This window comes from Sus scrofa, chromosome 5 (genome assembly GCF_000003025.6).
Source record: "Sus scrofa isolate TJ Tabasco breed Duroc chromosome 5, Sscrofa11.1, whole genome shotgun sequence".
Taxonomy (NCBI): domain Eukaryota; kingdom Metazoa; phylum Chordata; class Mammalia; order Artiodactyla; family Suidae; genus Sus; species Sus scrofa.
Window position 1 is genome coordinate 69,849,007 of NC_010447.5, and position 25,887 is coordinate 69,874,893.

General features: G+C 48.6%; 1 protein-coding gene and 1 long non-coding RNA gene across 5 annotated transcripts; one reads left to right on the top strand and one right to left on the bottom strand.

The window, feature by feature from the left end:
- On the bottom strand, nt 1-25,641 carry BID (BH3 interacting domain death agonist). Of its 4 annotated transcripts, XM_021091203.1 has the most exons (7): nt 25,308-25,442; nt 8,032-8,216; nt 7,331-7,382; nt 4,741-4,942; nt 2,270-2,409; nt 1,407-1,619; nt 1-482 (listed from the first exon to the last, which is right to left on the bottom strand). In XM_021091203.1, exons 3-7 carry the CDS (start codon nt 7,340-7,342, stop codon nt 471-473), a joined length of 579 nt encoding a protein of 192 aa, XP_020946862.1. In that variant the 5' UTR covers nt 7,343-7,382; nt 8,032-8,216; nt 25,308-25,442; the 3' UTR covers nt 1-470.
- On the top strand, nt 897-11,946 carry LOC110260761. The gene is made up of 2 exons (XR_002344150.1): nt 897-1,015; nt 3,587-11,946. It is a non-coding gene; the product is annotated as an uncharacterized LOC110260761 (long non-coding RNA).

Here is a 25,887-nt window from a genome sequence, read left to right on the forward strand (position 1 = left end):
TTTCTTTTACCTACAATATTTTATTATTATTTATTTTTTGGGATGTTCCTGGGCCAGGGATCCAATCTGAGCCGCTGCTGCAACCTACACTACAGCTGCAGCAATGCTGGATCCTTTAACCCACTGCACCAGGCCAGGTATCAAACTGGTGCCACTGGATCCTTACCCTGCTGTGGTACAGCAGGAACTCCTACAATCTGCTTTCAGATCTGATTTTCAGGCGGAGACCTTTCCAGCTGACACTAGATAAAGGCACGGTGTGTGGAAGGACTGAGGAGATGGTGGAGATCTTCACATATGTGCAGGGGAATGTTTCCATTCACATCCGTTAATGCAGATTCCTGAGTGGTCCTTAACTAGCCATCAGCTCATGCCCGTTGCCTCTGAGCTGCTGTGGCTCCATCTCCAAGGAGTCGGCTACAGGTCAGAATCTCAAGTTTGAACCAGTCTGCTTTTGCCGAGTTGTCCATTCAGTCCATCTCCTGGAGCAAGAAAGGGAAGCAGGCAGGATTAGCCAGTCTCCCTCACCGACCAGACCCACTACTCAGGGCCTCTAGCGCCCCAGGCAGTAGAAGTGGAGCTGGGGTTTGGCAAACACAGATTTCACTGACTCTGTTACGGTGCCGAGAGGTCTCTTGGTGGGTCCAAGGGCTGAGCCAGGGTCTTGCTTCAGCCCCACAGGGTTTGGAAGCTGTTAGCAGACAGCCAGGCTTAGCTCCTTTTGACAGCTGTGCAGTTACACCCCGATTTGGGATTTACACTCAGTCTCTGTCTTCAAACTTCTGTAACAATGACACCACATGGTGCCTCTGAGGGTCCTCAGCACATAGTAAGAGGGTGAGATGCCTGCGCAATGCTTCTGACATAAAAAAATCCCAACACTCACTCCTATCTTCAAATTTACAGATTAAGATACATCCAATTCAAGTTGGTCTTTGAAACTGAAGCAACAGACTTTACGAGGACTGGGGGACAGAAGTGTGCAGTTTTTCCCCGATGGACCACTCGCTCTCTGGTAAGCATGTCTTAATTTCAATGATACCTATTTTTGTGACAAGGTGAAGTTGAAAGCAGACTGAAGCAGCTCAGCTTGGGTCCCTCCTGCCACTTTCACTACCTCACCCCTTCCCCCACTCCCAGGGTCCCACAAAGAGCATGAAGTCTGCCTTCACTGCCCTGAGACAGCAGCAGAGAAACAGAAACAGCCGATGAAGCTCAAGGGCACAACAGGCATTCACACCCCACTCTCTCTGCAAGGGTGGGAGCAGAACCCAGCCTTTTTCCCTGAGCAGGAAGGGAGGGACCCTGGCGTCTAGTCCCCGGCAGGCAGCGCCATGGCAGAGGGTCCCAGACCTCTAGTGGGAGGGGAACAGTGAAACGTGAGGAGCTGCTACACTGGCTCTTACACTTTGGACTAAGTTGCGCAAGTAGGTGAGGAGGTTCTGGTTGATGAAGTTCACCGTTGTGTGAAAGACATCCCGGAGCAAGGCCGGCGAGTGTTCAGCCACCTTTCTGGCCAGGAGCATAGTCAGCACAAGCAGGGTCTTCTCCTGGCCCATGTCTGCAGGGTAGGAGTGCACGAGCTGCTGCAGCACAGCAGCCAGGCCCTGCCGTCTGTCCTGCACGGGTGGAGAAAGCTGGTTACCAGTGTGCTTCCTACTGCAGGAAAACCTGTGCCCAGAGTTAGCAATGGAGAAGCCATCTCTGCAGAGGGATGTGTGTCACAGCTAAGGCCAGAGGGTGTGAGGAGCAGCTCCAGTCTGAGGGCGAAGCCAAGGGCAGCCGAGTCCTCACCCCCTGCTCAGGGCACCCAAGATCACGACTGGTCACCCCCCAGGGCTGGGTGGTGGGTAGGGTGGAGCGTCCCCACTAGACCTGAAAGGACCTTCTCTGTGCCAACACGTCACCAATGGCCATTGTCTGGGGCTGGCGAAGCTTGGCAGGGAGGCTCCCTGAGTGAGTCCTGCACAAGTGTGTCTCTGGGGCCTGGGGACCAACCATGGATGGCTGTGGTGGCATCGTGGTGAGTGACTTGATCAACTCCCTCAACCAGGAAAGAACAGCCATCCCGTTAATCCTCTGGGGGTTCTGTCCCCAAATGCTTGAGTCTGACATAGGGCGCAGGTTTTCAGATGTCAAGTGACTTAGTTCTGAGACGACTCACCAGGCTGAGTCTACTGGACAGTCATGATCTGAGCCACCTCACTGGACGGGCCCCCGGACAGCCCCGCCCTCACTGCCCCAAAAGGGCACGTAGGTTTTCACTCACCTCCTCCGACAGGCTCTGGTTCCTGAACTGTGCGGCCAGGCTATCCACCAGCCCTGGGCGGATGCCATACTCCATCCTGTCCCCTATTCGGGCGAGATGCCTGGCAATGTCCCGAATGACTGCCTCCTGGCTCTCAGAATCTAAACATTCAGAAAAAGTGACTGAGATGATGCCCCCTCAGAAACCCCCCTCCCACAAAAAGGCTGGGTTCTGCGTCGGGGCCAAGCCAGCTCCTGTGTCCACAGCCCAGTGAGGCAGAATGAGGACAGGACCGGTCATGCAGCGGAAAGGGCTTGGCTGGAGAGGCCAGCCTCCCCCAGAGACTCAGACCTGCCCATGAAAAGGATTCAATACTGTCGGCCCAGTTTAAGAAGTGCCAACATTAGGAGTTCCCTTTGTGGCTCAGCAGAAACGAACCCAACTAGGGTCCACAAGGACTCAGGTTCGATCCCAGGCCCCTCTCAGTGGGTTGGGGATCCAGCGTTGCTGTGAGCTGTGATGTAGATTGCAGACAAGGCTCCGAACTAGCACTGCCGTGGCTGTGGTGTAGGCTGGCAGCTGCAGCTCCAGTTTGACCCCCAGCCTGGGGACCTCCATATGCCACGGGAATAGCCCTAAAAAGACAAAGATCTGAGCCATGTCTGTGACCCACACCACAGCTCACGGCAACACCAGATCCCTAACCCACTGAGTGAGGCCAGGGATTGAACTCGCATCTTCATGGATACTAGTTGTGTTCATTAACCACCTGAGCCACAATGGGAACTCAAAAAAAAAAAAAAGTATTTTTAACTAAGGCACCTATGTGAAAATGGCACTATGGTATACATAACAGACCACCGCCGTGAGTCTAACTTCTATGAAACCAAGAAGCCCATGCACCTCACCTTTGACCCACAACCCCTCTGAGCTGGGTGTACTGTGTCCCTTGGGGTCTGTGAGGCAATGGTTCCCCCCCCGGGGGCTCAAGTCTCCTTATAAAGTGGTGTATATTTTAGATCATCTCTGGATTACTCATAACACCTAACATGTCAGCAAGTTTAAGTCATGCTTTGGGGAACCTTCTGAAATTTTTTTCTCAAGTATTTTCAACCTGCAGTTGGCAAAGTCTGCGGGCACAGCCACACTCAGGCACAGGCCTGTCTGCACCGCACAGCCCCAGGAGTGAGCCTCTTTAAACCTGCCATCTCAACCGTGATGTGAGCAGCCCGAGACTCCCCTTCTCTCCTCAAACCTTCCTGCCTGACAGGCCCATCAGGGGTTCCAGCCGGGTTCAGCTACCCCGGGCCCCTCACAGCCCTGGTCTCCCTTCTTCAGGTTTTGCCTGCTGTCACCAGCCCCTCTTCCAACCACCTCCTTCCCCGACGGCACTGTAACCGTGCTTTTCCTGAACCCGGTGGTCAAGGCGCCCACCTTCTCCATGGCTCTCCCACCTCCTTCCAACAGCCTTGGGGGACAAGTGGAACCACGTCCAGCTGAGCAAACGAATTCACCGACAAGTGGTACCAGAGCCTCCACATGCTGCCTTTTGCTTCCAAATCCCACCAGGTTTCTGATCTACAAGTCAGTTTCCTACCAGAGTCGAGGGCATGTGCACAGCCCCATGATCACCTTCAGTCAAAGGGAGGCCCAGGGACAGCAGCTTCTGACGGGAAAGTCTTTCCTGCCCCCACGCCTTCCCAAATCTTCCCTGAGGGGCCTCCAGCCACATTCCTGTCCAGCCCAGGAGAACAGCTGGAGGCCCTGGGGCTGGATGGACCACACAGGCCTCCAGGGCACAATTCTTTTTTTTTTTTTTTTTTTTTGTCTTTTTGCCATTTCTTGGGCCGCTCCCGCGGCATATGGAGATTCCCAGGCTAGGGGTCTAATCGGAGCTGTAGCCACCGCCTACGCCTGAGCCACAGCAACTCAGGATCTGAGCCGCGTCTGCGACCTACACCACAGCTCCCGGTAACGCCGGATCCTTAACCCACTGAGCAAGGCCAGGGATCAAACCCACAACCTCATGGTTCCTAGTCGGATTCGTTAACCACTGTGCCACGACGGGAACTCCAGGGCACAATTCTAACAGAAGCTTCAGGAAGAGCCCGCAGCCTCACTCCCTGGACCAGCTTGTGAGGAACCTGGAAGAGTTCCTCGGGGTTCCCGGCCCACACCCAGGAGGGGCCCCCAGTTGTCTGCCCGGCAGCCCACACTGGCCTCCATCGCCAGTGCAGGCAGCAAAAACTGAGGCTGGGAGGGCGGGACGCGTGCCTGGAAACTGACGTAGCATTGCAGGGAGGACAGCCAGCCAGGATGAGGCCAGGTCCCCATCTGGAAACAAGCCAGACACTGCAGTGGCCCCTGGGATGGTGCAGACCCCACTGTGCTCGACACGACACAGCAGAAGCGTGGGGGCCACAGATGCCCCAGGAAGCCTCAGCTGTCGGACTCTGCCAGGCCCACCCCACTGGACACACGCCTGGGCCTACCTGTCTCCGCCGCGTCCTCCATGAAGTAGCTGCACCGATTGCCGTCTGTCTGCAGCTCGTCACTGCCCGAAGTGTGCACAGGCAGCTCGTGGCCCAGCACCTCCAGCTCCTTGTGGAAACTGGCATGGGGGCAGCTTTGGAGGAAGCCAAACACCAGTAGGTTTGTGATGCGCTCGTCCTGGAGGCTGGAACCGTTGCTGACCTGAGGAAAAAGGGCCTGTAAGAACCTGGGCCCAGGCAGCCGGGCAGGATAGCCGCCTGGCCCAGGGGCCCGAACACCCTCTCAGTGGGCAGAGGCTGGGTCTGCAGGGCCTGCTTTAGGCGAGGCCACCATAGATGCCAGAGAGAAAGCTCTGGTCCTAGGGAAGCCTCTCACCTGCCGTTTGCCTTCATCCTGACCTCTGGCCGGGCGCTTCCCCTGGCAGAAGCTGCCATCCTTGCTCCCATGCACTTTTGACAGGTCCCACATACCTTTTACCAACCTGAGCCTCCTTCACCAGCGCTGAGCCCTTCCTCTTCCCTAATCTCCCTGTGGGCACAGGAAGGTATTGTGCAGACAGCAGATTTTTAACACGTATAGGGCAGTAGTGTCCACAGACAACACCTGCTCTGGGCAGGCCCAGCTGGCCTCAGGTGGGCAAGCCCCTCAACCCAGAGAATAGCTCCTGCCTCCTGAGCGGCATTGTGGGGGCTGCATGTGGCAGCCCATGTGCACTGAGACACCCCAAGACCCAGGACAGGAGGGGGCCATCCTGGAGGCCAGGGTGCGAGGTCTGCCAGCTCAGCACATGCAGTACCCACCCTGGCTGGAAGGAAGCAAACAAGGCACAGGTACCTTCAGTTCTGTCTTCCTAGTCCTTAACATTTTTCACCAGAAAACTTTTAGAGGACCATTTTTAGAGGACAAATTGTCTTAATTAAAATGTATAAAACAAGGTGCTTATGTATTGCTATTGGCCTTTACTTCTCCAGAATTACTATTTAAAAAGAGGGGAATGTATGCAAAAGCTCAATTGCATTAAATCTTTACAGTGAGGCCAGGTGGCAGGGGCAGCTTAAAAACTGTAGAACTGGAGTTCCCACTGTGGTGCAGTGGGGTAAGACTCCAACTGCAGCAGCTCGGGTCACTACAGAGGCACAGGTTGGATCCCCAGCCTGGTGCAGTAGGTTGAAGGATCCAGCAGTGCCTATGCTGCAGCTGCAGCTTGGATTCAATCCCTGACCTGGGAACTTCCATATAGCGTGGGCACAAGCAAAAAATTTATGTAAAGAGAAAGGATCAAGACTTTGGCAGTTGTGGAGTTCCTGTCATGGCTCAGCAGAAATGAATCTGGCTAGCATCCATGAGGATGCAGGTTGATTCCTGGCCTTGCTCAGTGAGTTAAGGATCCTGCGTTGCTATGAGCTATGCTGTAGTCACAGATGCAGCTCAGATCTGATGTTGCTGTGGCTGTGGGGTAGGCCGGGGGCTACAGCTGATTCAACTCCTAGTCTGAGAACTTCCACATGCCATGGATGCGGCCCTCAAAAGACAAAAAAAAAAAAAAAAAAGCCTTAGGCAATCTTTCTGGACATATTACAGAGCTGATCTATAGGAGGGAAAATAACTTGCGCTATAAATCAGTCCCAGTGCAGAGAAAACAGTGGAAAGCTTTGTGATAAGAATCTTAGTGCTCAAAGCCTGTGAAATTAGTGCCAAGCAACAGTAATAAACCCAAACCTGAGACATTATGCTCAGTGAAATATGCCAGACATAAGAGGACACACACTACACAAGCCCTAGCACCTGTGTGGTCCCTGAAGTGTCGAATTCCCAGAGAAAGAAAGTGGAGTGATGGGGCCAGGGGTACAGTGCTGAATGCCACTAAGCTGAACACTTAAAACAGGCTAAAACAGTAAATGTCGTGCCAATGTATATTTTTACTAATTTTTAAAAACTGGAAAAAAATTTCAAAGTCAGAAAAATTGATAGCAGGATGACAATTCTGTTGCAGGGAGGGGAAGAGGAAATAGATGTCTCACCAGCAACTACAACTATGGACACTCCTGTCTCGGGTTTCTCAGCTTGAAGGAAAAGAAAGGAAAAGAGAAGCCCTGGGAGCAATCCTGTCCTCCTTCCTCACTGACAAGTCATCAGGAAACAGGACCAGGGAAGGCAGCAGGGGTCCTGCCAGGAGGGCACAGGGCAGGGGCACCAAATGGCATTTCAGCCCTGAGGACTGGCCTGTTCCCACTAGGGCAGCTCCTGAAATCTCTTCTGTTCAAGACCGGATGTTTCGCTAGAGCTCATGACATCTGAGACCCTTGGCCACCAGGGTCCCCACCTCCTGAGAAGGACGCTGGTAAAGTCCAGACTGAGGCCCTTGCAGGTACGGGGCTGCTTGCTGCTCAGGACTCACAGAGCAGGCACCAAGCTTAGGAAAGTCTCCTGGCCTATCCAGGGGGTGGCCAGGTATAGGTGCAGGAGGAGGTGGGGAGATGCCACAAGCTTGTCATCGTCATCCCCCGCTATGGATGTGAGGCTCCTTCTGCAAGGCCTCAGCCACCCGTGTCCCCAAAGCCTTCTTCCAGGACAACCGCACCATCTGACCTTAGAATCCATGGCCCACACGCTCCGGCTCACAGGGGTCCAAGTCAGCAGCCTGGAAGAGAACACACAGGATGGTGCTGGCCCTGCAGGGACAGCCCCAGGATCCCCCAGGAAACAGGGAGCCATCTGGGCCCGGGCTCTGCTGCTCATCCCAATAGCATGCACTCCTCTTTACTGAGACGGAGACTCCCCAGCCTCAGGGGCCAAGGCTCCCACCTCGAGCTCACTCTTCAGGCCCAGGGGGGCAGTTGGGCTTATGGGCTCTTTCTCCATAAGTACTTAACAGCACTGGGTTTCCCCCGTGGTTAACGCCTAGACACTGTCAGGGATCTGCTGTTCTTACCATGGCCCCATACCACCCTCCCCTCGACAAGTACACTGTCCCTTCAGCTACAGCCCCAGAGCAGGGACCTGTGACTCAGCCTCACAGCTACTGAGGGCCAGGCAGTGTCCGTGGACGGGACTAGACGCAGCCAGGCAGGCCAGCTCCCAGGCCATGGGCTTCAAGGGTAGAGAAGATCAGTCTTCTCATAGAGCTCTAGTCAGATGTGTATAAAGAAAAAGAATGTGTATTTGATAGCTACACAACGATTACAGCTCCCATGTGGCACATAATTCCACATTAAATAACCCAAACAACTGAGCAGACCCAGTGGAATCTAAGTTTAAAAAGGAACAGAGAAGAAAGAAACGAATCTGACTGGTATCCATGAGGATGCGGGTATGATCCCTGGTCTCGCTCAGGTTAAGGATCCAGTGTTGACGCAAGCGGTGTAGGTCACAGACACAGCTCGGATCCCACGTTGTTGTAGCTGTGGTATAGGACGGCAGCTGCAGTTCTGATTTGACCCCTAGCTTGGAACTTCCATAAGCTGTGGGTGCAGCCCTTAAAAAAAAAAAAAAAAAAAAAAAACAGAGAAAAGAATGAGAGCTCTGTTTGCATTAGGAGAGATGTCCAGACAGACTAGACAAGTTTCTGCAGAGCAGTCTCACCAGAATAATCATACACCTGCATCCGTGTGTTCCCACAGTATTAGGCTAAGGCAAGTGAATCAGTCACTTTGTAGGGCAAAAACAGCCAAACACGGCAATTCCATATGGTTCCTAAACACACAAGAGGTAAAAACAACCAGCTCATCTCCGTGGAAAGGGTAAGGTTCCCACTGAGGGCAGGCGGCAAGGCCAGGGTGGTGCCAAGGGTGGGTGGGGGGTGCTCACCCAGCTTCAGTGGCCCTGTACCCCAAGCCGCCCCTGGGAGGTTAGTCCTCGTAGTTTTGTCGTACCTGCATTCTCAGACTCAACCAACCACAGGCCGTGGGGTAGTTACTAATGAGAAACATGTGCAGAAGTGGATCCGTGCCGCCCAAACCATGTTGTGCCTTCACGTGTTCACAGCTCTCTCCATAAAAATGCGGAGTCAGAGGAGAGCACGTGCTAACCCAGACCAGGACCCAGAGGAACGGAGCAGGGGAGCTCACTGCTGGGCCATGGTTTGGAGAAGGTGAATTTCCTCTTACTCCTTCTGAAATGAACACTTATTAAGGATTTTCTATGTAACTCCTTATTTAACAGGGAAACAATAAGATGATAAAAATACTCAAAGGAACCCAAGATCCACATTCACAGGCAGGGCACATGCATTTCTACTGACAAATCATTTCCTTCAGCATCAGTTTTTTGCAACTTACAAAGGCATAAAATAGCTCAAAGACAAGATATCCAGAAAGGGAGAGCTGGCCAAAATATCCTGGGTTTTGAGCCATTTCAAGATCTTTCATGGTTCCCCCATTGGTCTCCAGCCTATGACATGATCTCAAAGACTAACACAAAACGGCGGGAGGGTCTCATTAGAGAGGCCTGTCACATTTGTGCAGCAAGAATGCTCATTAACCAGCCAGGCCACCTAGGGTTTCTCTTGCAAGTTTAGATCCCTGCTTTTTTTTTCTTTTCAGGGCCGCACCTATGGAATATAGAAGTTCCCAGGCATGGGGCTGAATCAGAACTGCAGCTGCCAGCCTACGCCACAGCCACAGCAATTCCAGAGCCAAGCCTTGCGACCTACACCACAGCTCATGGCAACGCTGGATCCTTAACTCACTGAGGGAGGCCAGGGATCAAACCCACCTCCTCATGGATACTAGTCAGGTTCATTACCACTGAGCCACAATGGGAACTCCCTAGATCCCTGCTATTAAACAACTACTGAGGTCACAAAACCACCTTCCATCTGGAAATTTCCATATCTCAGATTGGACTCTGCTATCCTGAGGGTGGAAGTCAGGCCTAAGCAATTCCACAGGCTTCACCCGCAGCTCCCTTCAATGTGTGCAAATTCCTCTAGGGTTGGGGGGGAGCCCAGGCACTGGGAACAAGGGCGACTAACTCAGATATGGCACATGGCGGAGGGTAGGGACACTCCTGTGGGGGCTGCCCCCTGGCAACAGCTCCCGTGGGACGGCCTTCACCCTATGGCCCCAAGTTGGAGGCAGGGACAGAAATTAGGAAAACTCTTGGTTATTGATCCAGTCCTGAAGTTATTTTCAGCTTGCTGGGCTGGTTGCTAGGGGTGACGGCTAGCAGGTCACTGTTTTACAGTCCGGCCACTGGCCACCTGAATATTCAGTTCCTGCCTCAGGTCCCCAGATCACAGGAAGTAACCTCCTACCAGAAAGGGCAGGTCCTCAGGGCCAGAACGGTTTTCAGTGGTGGTGGTGGGGGGGGTCCTCGAGCCTTTGCTCCCTACAAGGTAAATTAGTTCTGTGACAAGTGGCTTGTCATGGCTGATCACAAGAGCATCATTCAGAAATATGACTTTCTCAAGAAGGCTCTCAATTTGTCCAATTTATTATATCCCGGTAAAAAGAACAAAGGACAGTACGGCAGTTTCTCAAAAAAAAGAAAATGACACAATTACCATATGCACTATAACTACTACTTCTGGGCATGTGCACAAAAGAAGTGACAGCAGGGACTTCCTGGCCACATCACTCACCACAGCTACAAGGTGGAAACAAACATGTCCATCCACACAATGAGTGTCATTCAGCCTCAAAAAGATGGGTATCCTGGCACCTGTGGCAACATGGAGGCACCCCAGGCCAAGACACCAAACCAACAAGGCAGCTGCCACAGTAAATACTGTGTCAGTCCACACACATGAAAAATCATGCCTGCTTTTTGGAGAATCAAGTCCTTGTTAATGCCACAGAGCTGTACACTTAAAATGATTAAAATACCACAATACGATTACCAAGGACATTTTTCACAGAACTTGAACAAAATATTTTAAAGTTGTTTGGAAGCACAAAAGACCCAGAGTAGCCAAAGACATCCTGAAAAAGAAAAATGGAGCTAGAGGAATCAGGCTCCCTGACTTCAGACTATACTACAAAGCAACAGTCATCAAAACCACATGGTACTGACACAAAGACAGAAATGTAGGTCAGTGGAACAGGATAGAAAGCCCAGAATTAAACCCACACACCTACAGTCAACTAATCTATGACCAAGGAGGCAAGAATATACAATGGAGAAAAGACGGCCCTTTTAATAAGTGGTGCTGGGAAAACTGGACAGCCACATGTGAAAGAATGAAATTACAACACTCCCTGACACCATACACAAAAATAAACTCAAAATGGATTAAAGACCTAGATAGAACACCAGACACTATCAAACTCCTAGAGGAAAACACAGGCCAAACACTCTCTGACATAAACGACAGCAACATCTTCTCAGATCCACCTCTTGGAGTAATGACGGTAAAAACAAAAATAAACAAATGGGACGACTTAATTAAACTTAAAAGTTTCTGCACAGCAAAGGAAACCCTAAACAAAACGAAAAGACAACCCACAGAATGGGAGAACATCTTTGCACATGAATCGACTGACAAGGGATTCATCTCCAAAATTTATAAACATCTACCAATCAATTCCAAAAAAAATAAACCACCCCATCGAAAAATGGGCAGAAGATCTAAACAGACGATTCTCCAAAGAAGACAAACGGATAGCCAAAAAAACACATGAAAAGAGGTTCAACATGACTCATTATTAGAAAAATGCAAATCAAAACCACTATGAGGTACCATCTTACACTGGCCAGAATGGCCATCATCCAAAAGTCTACAAACAATAAGTGCTGGAGAAGGTGTGAAGAAAAAGGAATCCTGTTACACTGTTGGTGGGATTGTAAATTGGTGCAACCACTGTGGAAAACTGTATGGAGATTCCTCAGAAAACTAAAAGTAGAATTACCATTTGATCCAGCAATCCCAGTCTTGGGCATCTATCCAGAGAAAACCATGACTTGCAAAGACACACGTACTCCAATATTCAATGCAGCACTATTTGCAATAGCCAAGACATGGAAACCGCCTAAATGCCCAGTGACAGAGGAGAAGATCAAGAAGATGTGGTACATGTACACAATGGAATACTACCCAGCCATTAAAAGGAACGAAATAACAGTATTTTTATTTTTTTTTAATTTTTTTATTTTTTAAAGTCCCTTGACTCTCTTGCTGAGGTGGTTTTATTTTATTTTATTTATTTATTTATTTGGTCTTTCTGTCTTTTCTAGGGCTGCACCCTCAGCATATGGAGGCTCCCAGGCTAGGGGTCTAATCAGAGCTGTAGCCGCCGGCCCACACCACAGCTACAGCGACACAGGATCTGAGCCACATCCTCAACCTACACCACAGCTCATGGCAACATTGGATCCTTAACCAGTTGAGCAAGGCCAGGGATCAAATCCACAACCTTACGGTTCCTAGTCTGATTTGTTAACCACAGAGCCACAACAGGAACTCCCTATTTTATTTTATTATTATTACCTTTTTTTTTTTTTTTGCATTTTAGGGCCACTCCCACGGCACATGGAGGTTCCCAGGCCAGGGGTCTAATGAGAGCTACAGCTGCCAGTCCTCGCCACAGCCTCAGCAACACAGGATCTGAGCCGTGCCTGTGACCTACACCACAGCTCACAGCAACGCCAGAGTGAGGCCAGGGATTGAACCCGCAACCCCAGGGTTCCTAGCCAGATTCGTTTCCGCTGTGCCATGAGGGGAACTCCAATAATGGCATTTTTAACAACATGGATGGACCTAGAAGTTATCATGCTAAGCGAAGTCAGTCTGACAATGAGATACCAACATCAAATGCTTCAAATGCTGTCAGTTACATGTGGAATCTGAAAAAAGGACACAATGAACTTCTTTGCAGAACAGATACTGACTCACAGGCTTTGAAAAACTTATGGTTTCTAAAGGAGACAGTTTGGGGGGTGGGGGGATGCACTGGGGGTGTGGGATGGAAATACTGTAAAACTGGATTGTGATGACCACTATACAACTATAAATATGCTAAATTCATTGAGTAATAAAAAGATAAATAAAATAAATTATTTTTAATCGCACACACACACACAAATACCACAATACAGAAAGTCTGACACCCCTCTCCAACAGGTTCTTCTTTTTGAGCCTATGCAAAAAGAATTCTGTCAGTCAGAACTAGATGTTCTGACCAAGTTTTATGGGCTACAGTTTAAGGAAGAGAAAATTTCCTCATGTGTATCTAGAAAACAGAAATTTAAAAGCCAACAGTTTTCCAAGCAAACCACCAGTTTCCCGCACTGGCCTGTGGGTCCTGAGTAAATCACACTCTGCAGCGTGTGGGGCTGCGGCCACAGGGCAATCTGCCTCCACAAGAGCCTGGAAACCCCTACTCATACTCTGGGTGAAGTTCTGAGTTGTTGAAGCCAGGACAGCACAAAAGACTGCTTTTGAAACATCATTAGTTTTTATTTTATTTCATTTTTTTGGCTGTGCCTATGGCATGTGGAAGTTCCTGGCCAGAGATGGAACCAGAGCCACAACAGCCTAAACCACAGGTGCAGTATCAACTTGATACTTAACTTGCTGTGCCACAAGAATCCCAGAAACATTACTAGTTTAAAGTGCCTGGTACACTGGAGTTCCTCTTGTGGCTCAGCAGGTTAAGAACCCAACACAGTGTCTGTGAGGATGCAGGTTCAAATCTTGGCCTCACTCAATGGGTTAAGGATCTGGTGTTGCCATGAGCTGTGGTATAGGTCACAGATACAGCTCAGACCTGGTGTGCCTATGGCTGTGGCCAGCAGTTGCATCTGTGATTCAGTCCCAGTCCAGAAACTTCCATATGCCACAGAAGCAGCTGTAAAAAGAAAGAAAAAAAAAAAAAAAAAAAAAAAAAAAGCCTGGTATAATCCTTTTCTACAAGGCTCTGATTCTGTCCTTGGTAAAGGATACATACAAAAACCCCCAATCATCTGCAGAGGGCATTTCTCTAACAGATAATATCAGAATGGAGTTCTCTTTAGGGGAAAAGAACACACAAATTCCATCAGTGTTTCCCCTGAGAATTAAAGCAGACTATACAGAGCAAAGGTGCTCCCAGAGAGCACACAGCTTTCATATGAAACATCTATACAAATCTCTCTTCTTTTTTTTCCATTTTAGGGCTGCACCCGGGGCATATGGAAGTTCCCAGGCTAAGGGTCAAATTGGAACTGCAGCTGCTGGCCTACACCACAGCGACAGCAACACCGGATCCTTAACCCACTGAGTGAGGCCAGGGATCAAACCCACATCCTCGTGGATACTAGTTTGGCTTGCTACCGCTGAGCTACAATGGGAGCTTGCAAACATGAATACCATTTTATCTGTAACCATAACCAAGGGAAGGCTGAGCCTCTGCTGACAACTACACTTCCCAGGAAGCTCTTCCATAGTAACAGCTCAAACAAATCTAATGAACTTCATCATGTCTCTCTTTTTATACGGTGAACCTGGGAAATCTCAATACCAGTTTCAGTAAAAGATATCCTGAAAAATTTTCCCCCTAAATTTAGGGTCCGATATTTGGAAGTGCAGTCAGAGTCCACTTGGGCACTTAAGACAGGAACGGGGATGCATGAGAAACAGGATCTGGTTATCAATTAACGAAACTAAAAAAACCTTAACTCCTCATAAGTGATTAATCTTTGTTCTTTGTGGGACTGCTTTTCCCCTTAAAACATAAAAAATAAAAAATTATTCTTTTAGGGTGGTAGCACAGTGGGTTAAGGATCCGGAATTGTCACCGCTGTGGTGAGGGTTGGAGCTGTAGTGAGGGTTCAATCCCTGGCCCCCAAACTTTCACATGCCATGGGCACAGGCCAAAAAAAAAAAAAAAACCTGCAAAACTATGAAACAATATTGTTGTCATTAAAATGTTTTGTAAGGCGTTCCCATTGTGGCTCAGCGGAAACGAGTGCTACTAGTATCCATGAGGATTCAGGTATGATCCCTGGCCTCACTCACTGGGTTAAGGATCAGGCATTGCCGAGAGGTGTGATATAGGTTGCAGATGCAGCTTGGATCCCGAGTTACTGCGGCTGTTGTATAGGCTGGCAGCTGTAGGTTCGATGCCACCCCAAGCCTGGGAACTTCCATATGCCGTGGGTGTGGTCCCTTAAAGCAAAAAAAAAAAAGTTTTGTAAAATACAGTTTCAAAAAATGATTTCAACAAGCAATGGACATTGACATTTTCAAACACATTAACAACATCTAAACTTTTTCTCCAGTTTTAATATCTAACACAGAAAATAGATAAAACCCACTTAATCAAAAGCTTTTTAGGGTCCTCAGTAATTTTTATTTAAGAGACCAAAAAGTTTGAGAAATGCTGCTTTGAGAAAAAAAAAAAACAAAAAACACAAAAAGCTACCCCTTTTCCTTGAAAATAAAAGCATAATACACAAGAGTTTTTCTCTGCCATCCATTTTAATTATGATACTTATTCAAAGTGACTGACTTTTTCAGGGAACCAGGCACCGAGAGCTGTCAAAGCAGTTCAGAGTCCAGCGCTTCCCACACCACATGTGCTCTGCTTCCCCAGTGGAGGCACATTCGTAAACCAGCCAAAGACAGAGCCTGAGCACATAAGAACACCTGAAGTCAACACCTGGAACGGTGTAATGTGTTTCAGTGTCCTGTCCTGTTATAAACTGCCTGCCCACAAACCCAACATGCTGTGCCCAGGAATACTGTTAAAGCAAACACTATCAGAAATCAATTAAATTGAGTTGAAAACAAATTTACATTTGTCATGACTTTACACATTATGGTAAGAATAATATTAATGATTTGATAAGTAAACCTGTATGAGTCGGGGGGGCAAGTACAATAAAATGTACTATATTGACATACTGAATACTGATTATTTATAATTAATGTTAGGTATAATATTGATAAACCAGAGAAAAGACAGCTTTTTTAAATTTTTTATTTCCTTTTTAGGGCCACACCTGCAGCATATGGAAGTTCCCAGGCTAGGAGTCGAATTGGAGCTGCAGCTGCCAGCTTACACCATAGCTCATGGCAAGACAGGATCCGAGCTACATCTGCACCTACACTACTGCTCACGGCAATGCCAGACCCTTAAGGCCAGGGATAGAACTCACATCCTCATGCACACTATGTCAGGTTCTTAACCTGCTGAGCCACAAGGGGAACTCCAGAGACATAGCTTTTTTTTAAACACACAACTACTAATTTATTCTCATTTACCAAAGGTTTATCTGAATTATGTATTCTTTTTTTAAACTGAAGTATAGTTGATGTACAATATTATGTTACAGATGTACAACATAGTAATGCACAATTTTTAAAGTTATACTGCATTTATAGTTATTTTATTTATTTATTTATTCATTTATTTTGGTCTTTTCTAGGGCTGCACCCATGGCGTATGGAGATTCCAAGGCTAGGGGTCTAATCGGAGCTGTAGCCGCTGGCCTACGCCACAGCCACAGCAACACGGGATCAGAACCGTGTCTACAACCTACACCACAGCTCACGGCAACGCCAGATCCTTAACCCACTGAGCGAGGCCAGGGATTGAACCTGCAACCTCATGGTTACTAGTCAGATTCGTTAACCACTGCGCCAAAGGGAACTCCCATTTATAGTTATTTTAAAATATTGGCTATAGATCCTTGTAGCTTATTTATTTTATACATACCCATCTAACCTCCTAAGCCCTTACCCCTGTCTTGCTCCTCCCCCCTCCCACTGGTGACCATTATAGTTGATTCTGTGTTTCTCTAAGTAGGCTTGTGGACCTGTATTCCTAAAACATTTCTCAGTTTGTTTCTGTGAATTTTATATCATTTAAAATTGTAGGAGTTCCCATCGTGGTGCAGTGGTTAACGAATCCGACTAGGAACCATGAGGTTGCGGGTTCGGTCCCTGCCCTTGCTCAGTGGGTTAAGGATCCGGCGTTGCCGTGAGCTGTGGTGCAGGTTGCAGACACGGCTCGGATCCTGCGTTGCTGTGGCTCTGGTGTAGGCTGGTGGCTATGGCTCCGATCAGACCCCTAGCCTGGGAATCTCCATATACCAGGGAAGCGGCCCTAGAAAAGGCAAAAAGCCCCCCCCCCAAAAAAAACCAAAAAACTAATGCATTTCAATTATTACAAATGTGATTTCCTGGAAATTTTAGAAATATGCGTCTTAGGTAAGAATTTATTTAGGTCCACAGCCAATCAGAACAGAGTGTCTCCAACTTCTTTTTCTTTTTCAGCCACCCCTGCAGCATATGGAAATTCCCAGGCCAGAGATCAAATCAGAGCTGGAGCTGTGACCTACGGCACAGCTGCAGCAACACCAGATCCTCAACCCACTGCGCTGGGCTGAGGACAAATCAGTGCCTCCAAAGAGATAAGCTGTATCATTAACTTACCACACCACAGTGGTTCACACTCGAGTTCCTCCAACTTAAGACACTTCACAACCTAACTGCCTGATGATGAAAATGTACACAGCTGGAGGCAGAGGCTGTTGTGAATCACAGACACACAGCACAGGACAATGGTCCTACAACTTCAACTCAAGGTGCTCTTTGCGGTGTGCACAAAATCCTAAACTGAGCTCAAAAGAGACTAAGGACACAAACCAAAGTCCGACCATTCAGATTCTCTGTCCTCTCCTGCTCAAGAGAGAACAGACCCCTGCCATTTGCCCACAAGGACCCCAGGACCCCGCAGTCAGCGAGGCCACCACAGTGTGGCTGGTCCACAGGGGCAAACCAGAAGCAGAGCCAAAACACATGACATAGAGAGCAGTTCCATGGCCCTGAGAAGCCACCTCTGGGATGTGAGCAAAGACTCATGGACCCCTGAGCACATTTCCGGGGATAGTTCTGAAACTGCCAACTATAGAAAAAAGGTGAAACCATGACTTTTGGACAAATACACAACAATAAAATGAACACATCGAAGACTTTACTTAGCTCATTCATTAATGAAGGAACCTGCAAGATGATACAACCAGTTTCTAGATAACATGGAGATCACGGCTGGAGCTGTAAGGAGACAGTCCTTCCCCTGCAGTGAGTGGACAGGGTCAAGGCGGAGCCACAGGGAGGCCCAGGCCCATATCCACTGAGTCCTTCTGACCATTCAAGGTGGGTGGGAGCTGTCGCTCACCCACAACACACTGTGGCCTCGCTTCTGCCCACCAGGACTGTCAGGAGAGAAGGAAGCTGAAGCTGGGAGGCTGGTTCCTCCGCCTCCTTTGACTGAGCTCACCAACCCTCTATCCTCCCCACAGACACCTGGGAAATTCCCCAGAAACCACTCTCTTCCCTCCCCTTCATCTCAAAGGCCTGGGAACCTGGAATCAACTGAGGCTTTAATACATGTTTGACGTGATCTTGCACATGGAAAAGTCCAAGGAATCCACTAAAATATCCTGGCTGTGATAGATGAGTGCACCAAGGCTGCAGGACACAATCTTCCAAGGTCTTTTGTAATTCTTTTTTTTTTTTTTTTTTTTGGTCTTTTTAGGGCCACACCTGCAGCATATGGAGGTTCCCAGGCTAGGGATCGAATCAGAGCTACAGCTGCCAGCCTACACCACAGCCACAGCAACGCCAGAGACTCCTACCTACACCACAACTCACGGCAACGCCTGATACTTAACCCACCAAGTGAGGCCAGGGGTTGAACAACCTCATGGTTCCTAGTCGGATTCCTTTCCACTGTGCCACAACGGGAACTCCGCTGCTGTATTTCTATAATGCCTAGCAATAAGCAACCCAAACATGAAACTGAGAAATATAATGGCATCAAGAAAAATAAAATTCTGGAATTCAAAGCTTATTACTGAGCTACAGTGACAGAGACAATGTGGTCCTGGCAAAGGATAAACATATAGATCAATGGACCAGAATGACAGTCCATAAATAAACCCTAATATTATGCTTGATCAATCTCTGACAAAGGGGCCAAGACCAGGGTAAAGAATAGCCTTTTGGGAGTTCCCGTCATGACGAAGCGGAAATGAATCTGACTAGGAACCATGAGGTTGTGGGTTCAATCCCTGGCTTCGCTCAGTGGGTTAAGGATCTGGCGTTGCCCTGAGCTGTGGTGTAGGCCGCAGACACGGCTCGCATCTGGCATTGCTGTGGCTGTGGTGTAGGCCGGCAGCTATAGGTCTGACTAGACTCCAAGCCTGGGAACCTCCATATGCCGTGGGTGCGGCCCTAAAAAGACAAAAGACAAAAAAAAAAAAAAAAAAAAAAAAAGCCTTTTGGCATATATCCAGAGAAAACTATAATTCCAAAAGATACATGTACCCCTATGTTCACTGCAGCACTATTCATGATAGCCAAGACATGGAAACAACCTAAGTGTCTATGGACAGATGAATGGATTAAGAGGATGGGGTACATATAGACAACTCATATATATTACTCAGTCATAAAAATGAATGAAATCATGCCATTTGCAGCAACATGGATGGACCTAAGATTAGCATACTGAGTGAAGTCACGCAAAGACATCTATCATGAGATCACCAATATGTGGAATCCAATAAAAATGATACAAAAGAACTCATTTATAAAACAGAAACAAACTCACAGATTTCAAAACCAATCTTCTGGTTACCACAAGTTAAACTTTTGGGGAGAGGAAAGAATTTGGAGGGTGGGAATAACACATACTTACTACTGTATAAAATAATTAAACAAGACCCTACTGTATATAGCACAGGAAAATCTACTCAATAGTTTGTAATAACCTATATGAGAAATAAGAATGGATATATTTATATGAATGACTGATTCACTTTGCTGTACTCCTGAAACTAATACAACACTGTAAATCATTTATACGCTAAGAAAATTAAAAAGCATGAATTTGGGCCCCTGCATAAAAATTAACTCAAAATAGATCACAGACCTAAATGTAAAAGCTACAACTATTAAAAAAACTCTTAGAAGAGAATGAAGGAATAAAACTTTACAGTCTTGGGTAAGGAGATGATTTCTTAGATGCAATCTTTTTTTTAAATTATTTTTTTCCATTATGGTTGGTTTAGTGTTCTGTCAGTTTCTACTGTATAGCAAAGTGACCCAGTCACAAATATACATACATTCTTTTTCTCACATTATCCTCCATCATGTTCCATCGTAAGTGACTAGATATAGTTCCCTGTGCTATAGAGCAAGATCTCATTGCTTACCTTTTTTTTTTTTTTTTTTTTTTGCTTTTTAGGGCAGCACCCCCAGCATATGGAAGTTCCCAGGCTAGGGGTCAAATCGGAGCTACAGCTGCTGGCCTACACCACAGCCACAGCAACTCGGAATCTGAGCTGCGTCTTCGACCTACACCACAGCTCATGGCAACATTGGATCCCTAACCCACTGAGCGAGGCCAGGGATCGAACCCACATCCTCATGGATCCTAGTTGGGTTCATTAACTGTTGAGCCATGAAGGGAATTCCCAGGATCTCATTGCTCATCCACTCCAAATGCAATAGTTTGCATCTACTAACCCCAGACTTCCAGTCCAGTCCATCCCACTCCCTCCCCTTCCCTCTTGGCAACCACAAATCTGTTCTGCAAGTCCATAAGTTTTTTTTCTGTGGAAAGGTTCATTTGTGCCATATATTAGATTCCAGATATAAGTGATATCATATGGTATTTGTCTTTTTCTTTCTGACTCTCTCAGTATGAGAGTCTCTAGTTCCATCCATGTTGCTGCAAATGCCATTATTTTTGCTCTTGTTTATGGCTGAGCAGTATTCTATTTTGTATATATACCACATCTTCTTAATCCATTCATCTGTCAATGAACATTTAGTTTGTATGTCTTGGCTATTGTGAATAGTGCGGCAATGAACATATGGGTGCATGTGTCTTTTTCAAGGAAAGTTTTGTCCAAGGTACCTCCATACTGTTTTCCAATGGTTGTACCAATATACATTCTCACCAACAATGAAGGAAGGTACCCTTTTCTCCACACCCTCACCAGCATTTATTTGTTGACTTGTTAAAGATGGCTATTCTGACAAGTGTGAGGTGGTACCTCACAGTAGTTTTGATTTGCATTTCTCTAACAATTAGTGATGCTGAGCATTTTTTCATGTGCCAGATGGCCATCTGTATATCTTCTTTGGAGAAATGTCTATTGAGGTCTTTTGCCCATTTTTCAATTGGGTTGTTCTTTTTTTTTTTTTTGCTGTTGAGATGTACAAGTTGTTTGTGTATTTCAGAGATTAAGCCCTTGTCAGTTGCATTGTTTGAAACTATTTTCTCCCATTCTGCAGGGTGTATTTTTGGGTTTTTTTACAGTTTCCTTTGCTATGCAAAAGCTTGTCAGTTTGATTAGGTTCCATTGGTTTATTTTTGCTTTTATTTCTGTTGCCTTGGGTGTCTGACCTTAGATGCAATCTTAAAAGATTAAGACAGGAGTTCCCGTTGTGGCTCAGTGGTTAACGAATCCGACTAGGAACCATGAGGTTGCGGGTTCGATCCTTTGCCTTGCTCAGTGGGTTAAGGTTCTGGCGTTGCCATGAGCTGTGGTGTAGGTTGCAGACACGGCTTGGATCCTGCATTGCTGTGGCTCTGGCATAGGCCAGCAGCTACAGCTCCGATTTGACCCCCTAGCCTGGGAACCTCCATATGCCACGGGAGCAGCCCAAGAAATGGCAAAAAAAAAAAAAAAAAAAGACATAGGAGTTCCCATCACGGTGCAGCAGAAACAAATCTGACTAGGAATTATGAGGTTGCAAGTTCAATCCCTGTCCTTACTCAGTGGGTTAAGGATATGGCATTACCATGAGCTGTAGTGCAGGTCCCAGACCTGGCTTGGATCCTGAGTTGCTGTTGCTGTGGTGTAGGCTGGCAGCTGTAGCTCTGATTTGACCCTTAGCCTGGGAACCTCCATATGCTCCAAGTGCAGCTCTAAAAAGCAAAAGCAAAAAAAAAAAAAAAAAAAAAAAAAAAAAGAATAAGCCATATACAAGAGAAAAATTAACTGGACTTCGTGAAAATTAAAAATCTTTGTGCTCCAAATGACATAATCCGTGAAAAGACAACCCACAGAAAGGGGGAAAAAATACATCATTTATCAAAGGATTTATATCCACAATACATAAAAAATGCTTGTAACAACAATAAAATGACAACCCCATTAAAAATTGCGCAAAAGATTTTTTTTTGGCCATGCCCTCGGCAAGAAATTCTTGGGCCAGGGACCGAACCATCACCATAGCAGTGACAATGCTGTATCCTTAACCACTAGGCCCCCAGGGAACTCCATGGGTAAAAGATTTTAATAGGATAATAAATACACAACAAGATGCTCCTTGTCATTAACCATTACAAAACCACAATGAGGAGTTCCATCATGGCTCAGTGGTTAACAAATCCAACTAGGAACCATGAGATTGCAGGTTCAATCCCTGGCCTCGCTCAGGGGGTTAAGGATCCAGCATTGGTGTGAGCTGTGGTGCAGGTTCCAGATGCGGCTCGGATCTGGTGTTGCTGTAGCTCTGGCGTAGGCTGGCAGCTGTAGCTTCGATTAGACCTCTAGCCTGGGAACCTCCATATGCCGTGGGTGCGGCCCTAAAAAGACAAAAGACAAATAATAAGAATAACCACAATGAGACACTGGTTCACAGGCACTGGGATGGCTAGACTCAAAAAGATAATAGCAAGTGGTAGAAATGGTGTGGAGAGGTGGAAACCCTCAGGCAGTGCGGGTGGGAATTTAAACAGTACAGCCACTATGGAAAACAGCTTTGCAGTTCCACAAACTGTTAAATAGAGTCATCACATGACCCAGCAACGCCACTCCTAGGTGTGTCTGCATAGAGAAGAAATGAAAACATGTCCACACAGAAACTTGTACATGAATGTTCATAGTGACAATTATTCAAAATAGCCAAAAGCCAAATGTCTATGAACTGTTGAACAGATAAAGAAACTGCAGTATATCCATAAAATGGAATGTTATTTGGCCATCAAAGGGAGTGAAGTTTTGATACAGGTTACAGCATGGATAAACTTTGAATCATTACACTGAATGAAGAAATCTAGTCACAGAAAATCAGACTGTATGATTCCATTTATATGAACTTCCCAGAACAGGCAAACCCACAGAGAAAAAGGTAGACTAGGGTTGCCTATGGCTGTGGGATAACGGTGCTGGGAGTGATTGATGTGGAGTTTCTTTTCAGGGTTTTGAGGGCTCTAAATAGAATGTGGTGACCACTGCTCCACTCTGCAAATATACTGGAATCCACTTTAAATGGGTAAATTTTATGGTATGTGAAATATCTCAAAGTGTTTTTTAAAAAAACTGCTAGAGGAAGGCTGGAATAAAGAGAGAAGCCATCCTCAGCCCCCCACCCCCCCTCCTGGGAAGGACACCCTTCTGGTGCTAAGAGCTTGGTGTCCTGCTGCCCCTACCTGCCCAGGGCAGGGGCTTGAAAGATGTGCATATGCACATGGGGCGGAGGCAGGAGCCCCAGGCAACCCCAGAGCACCAAGGCCAGTCTTGGTCTGAACAGTCCATAACCATCCTCCCTTAGAGCCACCAAAGCTCTTCTGGAGATCCTGAGCCCTGGACCCAGAAGGGGCCACTCCCCACACAGTGGCAGCCCCACTCCTGGCCACCACTCCCACTAGGGCAGAAGGTCCCCAGGCCCCACAGCACGTGTGTGCCTGAGGTAACCAGTCCCCTCTTACACCTTGCCTGTGACTCAGAGGGCACTTATTTCCTTTAAAACCACCACCTCCACCGCCAAGCTGGCAGGATTACTGGGGGGAAAGGGTAACTGAAAACAAGCCACTTCCTTCCTCATTGTCTAAGCTGGTGGCTTCTGGGACCCGACGCAAATACACAAAAGCCAACCAAGAACTCCATTTGCAGCAGAACCTCCAAAAGTGGTTGCTCTGTGGTTCACCAGAGCCTGCCATTCATGCCTACCATTCACTGGAAACTTCCCTATTTAGACCCACACAGGCAGGAAGCAGGGAAAGGGACTGGGGGGGGGGATGCCCCAAGAGGGTCTATGGCACTGCCCTGCAAGAAGGAGAGTCTGCTGAGGGGCCAGGGTCCTCCCTCTGCTCTCAGGCAGGTCTAATGGGTGTGCATGCAGGGACAGGGTGGAGGCCCGTGAGGGCTGTGACCCTGGGCAAGCTGCTCCAAGCTTGGCCTCCGATTCCTCCGATTCCTCCGATTCCTCATCCCCACCAGCATTTGCCCAAACACAAACTCTCGAGCTGTGGATCTAGCACAGAGCCCTCTGAGTGTCATGGCTGGTCGTGCTCAACTAACTTTTGCAGACCTGGTGGCTCTGGACAGGCACATGTGTGACCTCCAGGGGGGCAGTCAGGTGCTGCTGTCTGATCCCAGGGGGTTGGAAGGTGGCCTGCACTGCCCTCCACAGCCCTGGCCTGACAAATGGCCAGCAAAGGTGCAGCCACAGAAGCACTTTCAGTGCCACCCTCTAGAGCATGTCTCCTGAGGGCTCAGTCCAGAGGCAGTGTCCTGGGCACCCCAGCAAGACACATGGTCCATCCTCAGGACACAGGCCCCTTCCTCCCCTTGCAGGAGGCAGAAAGAGAACCACTCACTGCCTCTGCCCTGCCAGCCAGGCCTGCTGCAGGGAAGCCCCTGATCCTTCCTTCTCAGTGCAGGGGATCCCCAAGGGGCCCATTCTCACTTGCAGTGAGGGGTCCAGGCACAGTCAGCAAAGGTTGTGAACTCCGAACTCCCCACCCCCCGCCGCCCTGCAAGGAGCAGGCCCCTGTCCCCCAGTTCCCTGCACAGCTGGCAAGCTCCTAGTCATCCTTCAGAGCCCACCTCAGAGAGCATAGCAGGAACCAGCCAGTGTTCCCGCAGCTCTCTGCACCAAAGCCGCATGCCTGCGTTTCAGTCACATCCTCACCGCACAGCTGCCCGCCCAGCCCAGAGAATTGTCCTTGAACCCGCCGCTCTTCGCTTCAGGCAGGACAGCAGAAGGCACCCTTGGCTGCCCCTTCTTCCCAGCAGTGCCTTCCTGGAGTCACCTCACACGTCTAAAGCCAGAGGACTTCCTCCCACCTCCGCCCAGCTCCAGCACAGGCCCTCTTCCAGGGACAGTCAGGCGAGGCTCCCAGTGGACTCTGGGACCCTAGCTCAGGGTGTGCCCGGAGATGGCAGGGACCCAGGCCCAGGAAAGGCCCCCACCCCAACCCGCCTGCGCCCGGATGAGTGGGATGGAACTGAGAACCACGTGCCCCTGCGGACGCCGTCTAGGGAGGCCTGCGCAGCAGACAGACCCGCCGAAAAAGTATGGCCTGGGGGTAGTTGCCCGAAAGGGGGTCGAGGATGAGGCCCGCCTCGGTTAAGGACCCTTCCCCCCTCCCCTCCCTATGAGGACCATCCGACCCCGACAGCGCAGCACGTCCCATTCGGTGGATAAAAGAACCGTGCCCCCACTGGTGACTGAAGGCCTCCCAGGGTCTCCGGTCACTAAGTCACTCAACCCACTTTCGCCGCCGGCAGCGTGTCACTGGAGAAGTGCCAGGGCGCCGGACTGGCAGCTACCTCACGCGGAGGAAGCGGCGGGGAGGAGTGGGGGTCCCGGGAACTGGGGGCGCGAGGCGGTACTCACCTCCCAACGAGGTGCGAGCAGGAGGGACAGCTGCGTGAGATGCGGGACGCGGAACGCGGGTCGCGCAGCGAAGGGCGCGGGCGCCGGGCAGAAAAAACCGACGTCCGTGGAGTGGAGTGCGCAGGCGCCGCGAGCCCACTTCCTTTAGTTCCCGCCAGGGCCCAACCCCGCCCCGCCGGCCACGCCCACCAGGCCCCGCCTCTCCCCGGTGGTGGGGTCAGGCCCCTTGCCAGGTGCCCACAGGCGGAGCGGAGAAGCAGAAGTAGAGGCCTGGGGCCTGGGAGGTTGAGGCCTCGAGAATCCAGGGGCGGTCCCTACACGCGAACTCAGGAATAGAAACTGAATTTTTAAAAAAGAAAAAGACCGGAAGGAAGTAAACCAGAAGTCGTCCTATAGTTACAGTAGAATCAAAATCACAGGATTTTCTGCTTTTTTGTACTTTTCGACTTTTCTTGACTGTGGTGCCAATTTTACAACGACTAAAAACTGTGTAAAAAAGATCACATAATGCAACAGTTTTTAAATCTACGCAGTGTTATCTGTGTTGCAACTTCATTTCTTTCAGAGTTGCATATCCAAG